The sequence below is a fragment of the Citrus sinensis genome, chromosome 3 (genome assembly GCF_022201045.2).
Source record: "Citrus sinensis cultivar Valencia sweet orange chromosome 3, DVS_A1.0, whole genome shotgun sequence".
In the NCBI taxonomy this organism is placed as follows: domain Eukaryota; kingdom Viridiplantae; phylum Streptophyta; class Magnoliopsida; order Sapindales; family Rutaceae; genus Citrus; species Citrus sinensis.
In genome coordinates, this window is record NC_068558.1 from 15,988,608 (window position 1) to 15,993,869 (window position 5,262).

The 5,262-nt window shown below is 36.4% G+C and overlaps 1 protein-coding gene and 1 non-coding gene across 2 annotated transcripts; one reads left to right on the forward strand and one right to left on the reverse strand.

Annotated features, from left to right (window-relative positions):
* Nucleotides 1-1,895: 1,895 nt before the first annotated feature.
* On the reverse strand, nt 1,896-2,002 carry LOC112498466 (small nucleolar RNA R71). The gene has a single exon (XR_003065777.2). It is a non-coding gene; the product is annotated as a small nucleolar RNA R71 (small nucleolar RNA).
* A 1,180-nt stretch (nt 2,003-3,182) lies between these two features.
* On the forward strand, nt 3,183-3,821 carry LOC127900612 (uncharacterized). The gene has a single exon (XM_052435777.1). The coding sequence runs from the start codon at nt 3,183-3,185 to the stop codon at nt 3,819-3,821; it is 639 nt and encodes a 212-aa protein (XP_052291737.1).
* The last annotated feature ends 1,441 nt before the right edge of the window (nt 3,822-5,262 follow it).

Genomic DNA, 5,262 nt, shown 5'->3' on the forward strand with positions numbered 1-5,262 from the left:
ATGTAGTGTTGTAGCTGTTGTTGTAGCAATCATTGCTGTAGCAATCTTGGAACAACGACATAGAAAATTTAGCACGGGATACTTGCAGAATCAAGATCTGTAGTTTTCTAATCTGACTTATGTGTGCCCTGGGCTTCTGTTTACCCTAGTTTTCAGTTATAAGAGGAGCACGCATCATATGGTAAAGGGGGTGGTGAATTAACAGCGAAGAAATTAAGAGGAAAAGAAGGAGAAATTAGAATTCAAGGGAGAACAAGTCTGCATCAGTGAAGAGATTAGCAAAACTATTTGGATTCAATTTTCATCATTCTTTACTTATCCCCTTTCTTACTCTTTGATTGAACCGATGTATTTCATCACTGATACTTTGCTGTTTGTTTTTCTTTTCCAAAGTATGAACTAAATTTGATTGTAATTGAGTGACAAACAATCTCAATGGGTTCTTGACTGTTCTTATGAGTTGCTGAAAGATTGTTGTAGCATTTTGCTCTAATAGCTTATATTAGAATCATTATTTCTGTTGACCTCTCATTTAATGGTTCAAGCTAAGAGAGAGCCGCAAAAAGGCATGTCTTAGTAGAAATTATTAGAGTAATACTTGATCTTAATTTAAGTTCCCTGGATTGAGTTTAACTTGAGCCCCAAAAGGGCCACACTTGAGTTAAGATTTGTGAAGAACTAGATATAGGGATTCACCTTGTAGGGTAGAGGGGGTGTATGTTCATAATGCCATATCTTAGGTGAAATGACAACTGGTCATTGTTAGGGTGCTTAAGGGTATGACAAGTCCAACAAGCGACAGCTAAGGATGCAAAATAATTCTGCCCTGTGCTGTAAGAATTGCTGTAATAACTGGTGTTTATTTGAACAGAACAGTCAGCCCATGAATAGAGTTTGATCATTCAGCTACCTCATTCTCATTAAATTCTTTTTTACGCAATTCATCTAATTTACTTTATTACTGCATTTATTTTATTAAAATTGTTAATTTCGATAGTAATAAACTTTAATTAGATTTCTCTTTAGATAAAAGAAATTTGCACTGTCATGATAGCTATAGCATTGCAAGTAATATCAGTCCCTGTGGAGACGATCTTGAATATTCATCATTTTATTACTTGTTGTGTACACTTGCACATGACATCAATAGCAATTGAGTTAAATTAAACAACAAGTTTTTGGCGCCGTTGATGGGGATTGATTGTTTATTTTCGAAGTGTGAAGTCAATCTTGACAAGTGCCAACTTGATCTAATTCATTCTATTTATTGACAAATCATGACTTGCATGCGCAAAGACAGATCTGTTGAATTTCAATTTGATCATGAGATTGAAAGGACTGTAAGGAGATTGTGAAGAGAGCGAAGAAATTCAAAAACTGTTTCAAAAATGGATAACTTGCAAGATGTGGGAAACTTGGATCTTCACGGGCCACTACAACCTGTCAATATTCAAGAGGGGCAAAATGGGCACGTTAATCAAAGACAACCAGGCAACAACAATATCATTTACATGGCAAACGATAGAGATATGGTTATTAGAGATTATGCTGTATTAACTCCTCAAGTTGTACATCCTGGAATAGTCAGACCTGAAGTGGAAGCTGCCAACTTTGAACTTAAACCGGTAATGTTTCAAATGTTGTAAACAGTGGGTCAATTTAATAGACTGCCATCTGAAGATCCTCATCTCCATTTTAAGTTATTTTTGGAAGTAAGTGATGCTTTTAAAACTGCTGGAACAACGCAGGATACTTTGAGGTTGAGGCTTTTTTCTTACTCCTTAAGAGATCGAGCAAGAGCATGGTTGAATTCCTTACCATTTGATTCTATCACTACATGGAATGACTTGGCTAACAAATTCGTAATGAAATATTTTCCACCAACCAAGAATGCAAAATTGCGGAATGAGATCACCTCTTTTCATCAACTTGAAGATGAGAGCTTGTTTGAGACTTAGGAGAGATTTAAAGAGTTTCTCAGAAGATGCCCTCATCATGGCATTCTCTGTTGCATACAGCTAGAAACCTTTTACAATGGGTTGAAACCAAGTACAAGATTGATGGTCGATGCTTCAGCAAATGAAGCCTTATTATCCAAATCTTACACTGAAGCTTATGAAATTTTAGAGAGAATTCCTAACAATAACTACCAGTGGCCATCAACTGAAAAACTGTAGCAAGAGGAGCAGTAGGGGTACATAATATAGATGCAATTACAACACTGTCAGCTCAAGTAACATTATTGACAAACATGGTAAAAGTCATGACTTCTACTTCTGCAGTAGTAAAGCAAGTTGTTGAACTATCTTGTGTGTATTGTGGTGATGAGCATGTATTTGACAACTGTCTAGGAAATCCAGCATTAGTAAACTATGTGGGCAACTTCAACCGATAGCCCTAGAACAACTATATTCAAGTACTTACAACCCTAGATGGAATCAACACCCAAATTTCTCATGGAGCAATCAAAATCAGCATGCTCCAACACCTAGTGGATAGAACAGACATGCTCAGCCACATGGTTTTCATCAGTAAAATCAAGAGCAAAACACACTAGCCATGATCAAATCACCTCATTGGAAACACTTATTAAGGAATATATCATGAAGAATGAAGCAATTGTGCAAAGTCAAGCTGTATTTCTGAGAAACCTAAAAAACCAAATTGGACAGCTTGCCACAGTAATGAGTAGTAGATCTCAGGGAAGTTTACCCAGCAATACAGAAAATCCAAGAAGAGAGGTAAAGAACACTGTAAAGTAATCAACTTAAGATCTGGGAAGAATGTTGATATTGTTGTTGATGTGACTAAAAAGAGGTTGGAACTTAACTCCTCACAAGAACCACCTCAAGATGAAATGATGTTACAGCAACCCAGCCATTAAGATACTGGCACTAGTGGTCAAGCTACAGCAACCTTGGAAGAAAATCACCCAATACCTGCTGAAGAAGATGTTGCAACACTAGTGGTGACAAATTACAATAAATCAAAGGAGCAGATATTGGTACCTCTTGAAGCTGTACAACAATTTAGGCATCCACCTTATTTCCCACCGAGATTCTAGAAACAAAAACAAGACAAATAGTTTAGCAAATTCCTAGAAGTGCTAAAAAAGTTACACATCAACATACCTTTTGTGGAAGCATTAGAACAAATGCCTAATTATGTGAAATTTCTAAAAGATGTTTAAAAAGAAAAAAAGGTTGGGAGAATTTGAAACTGTTGCTTTAACACAGGAATGCAGTCACCTGTTTCAGAGTAAGATTGCTAAAAAATTGAAGGATCCAGGAAGCTTCATAATATCATGTTCAATTGGAACTAAGTACAATGGCAGAGCACTCTGTGACTTGGGAGCCAGCATTAATCTAATGTCATTATCTCTATTTAAGCAATTAGGAGTAGGAGAGTGCAAGCCAACAACAGTCACTCTGCAGTTGGCTGACAGATCTCATGCATACCATGAAAGAAAGATTAAAGATGTATTGGTGAAGGTTGACAAATTCATCTTTCCAATGGATTTCATTGTACTAGACTTTGAGACTGATAAAGAGGTGCCAATTATATTTGGAAGACCTTTCCTGGCAACTAGGAAGACTGTGATAGATGTTCAGAAAGAAGAGCTAACCATGAGGGTGAATGACCAACAAGTCACCTTCAATGTATTAGAAGCTATTAAGAGTCCTGATAAGGCAGAAGATTGTAATTTTTTAAGTGTTGTGGACCTTGCTGTGGCAGACAGAATAAATAGATGCTGCAGTAAAGAGGTTATCAAAGCTGCCACCTTTGAAAGCTTTGAAGAAGAAAATATTGCAGCAAACTAGATAGATTGGATAGGAGAAAGGCAATCTAAAAGACATAGCAGATTTATCGAACCTCTAAATCTTTCAGACAGGCACGTAAAAACAACTTTACCATCTATTGAATCATCTCTTACTCTTGAATTAAAATTGTTACCTTCACATTTGAAATATTCATATCTTGGTGAGAACAATACACTTCCTGTAATCATTTCATCTTCTTTAGATGCAGATAAAAAAAGAAGTCTGGTAGATGTGCTTAGGAAATATAGAAAAATAATTGGATGGACTATGGCAGACATTAAAGGGATCAGCCCATCTATATGCATACATAAAATTCTGTTAGAAGACTGCTACAGCAATTCAGTAGAGCAACAGAGAAGGCTAAACCCCATTATGAAGGAAGTTGTGAAGAAATAAATCATCAAATGGCTAGATGCTAGGATCATATACCCGATATCAAATAGTTCATGGGTGAGCCTAGTACAATGTGTTCCAAAGAAATGAGGAATAACAGTAATAGCAAATGAAAAGATTGAACTTAATCCTACAAGAACAATGACTGGATGAAGGGTATGTAGGGATTACAAGAAGCTCAACAAAGCCACACGGAAAGATCACTTCCACTTTCATTTATAGATCAAATGTTGGACAGATTTACTAGAAAACAATACTATTGTTTCCTAGATGGGTATTTAGGTTACAACCAAATTGTTATAGCCCCAGAAGATTAGGAAAAGACTACATTCACCTGTCCTTATGGAACTTTTGCCTTTAAAAGAATGCCCTTTGGTATGTGCAATGCTCCAGTAAATTTCTAGGGATGTATAATGTCTATTTTCTCATATATGGTGGAGCAAACATTGGAAGTCTTTATGGATGATTTCTCAGTCTTTAGAGAAACGTACACTGATTGTTTACACAACTTGGAAGAAGTTCTTAAAAGATGTGAGATGACTAACTTAGTACTCAATTAGGAAAAATGCCACTTCATGGTGCAAGAAGGCATAGTGTTGGGTCATAGAGTGTCCAAGAATGGTAGCTTTCTGTTTTTAAGGATACTTATGAGTTTGCTAAATGTTGTGACTAGTGCCAAAAGACAGGAAACATAACTCAAAGACATGAAATGCCATTAACAAATATTCTGGAAGTGGAGATTTTTTATGTATGGGGAATAGACTTCATGGGCCATTTCCCACCATCCTTTGAGAATTTCTATATCCTGGTTGCTGTGGATTATGTCTCCAAGTGGGTAGAAGCTGTAGCATTACCCATCAATGATGCTAGAGTAATAGTGAATTTTCTTTAGAAAAATATTTTTTTCCAAGTTTGGCACTCCACGAGCAATTATTAGTGATGAGGGTACTCATTTCTGCAATAAAGCATTTGCTGCAGCAATGGCCAAGTATAAAGTCAAACACAAAATTACGAACAGCATATCACCCACAATCGAATGGCCAGGCAA

What these genes read in the sequence shown, in the direction of transcription:
- LOC127900612 (XM_052435777.1), top strand. Translation starts at nt 3,183, where the DNA reads ATGTTTAAAAAGAAAAAAAGGTTGGGAGAATTTGAAACTGTTGCTTTA.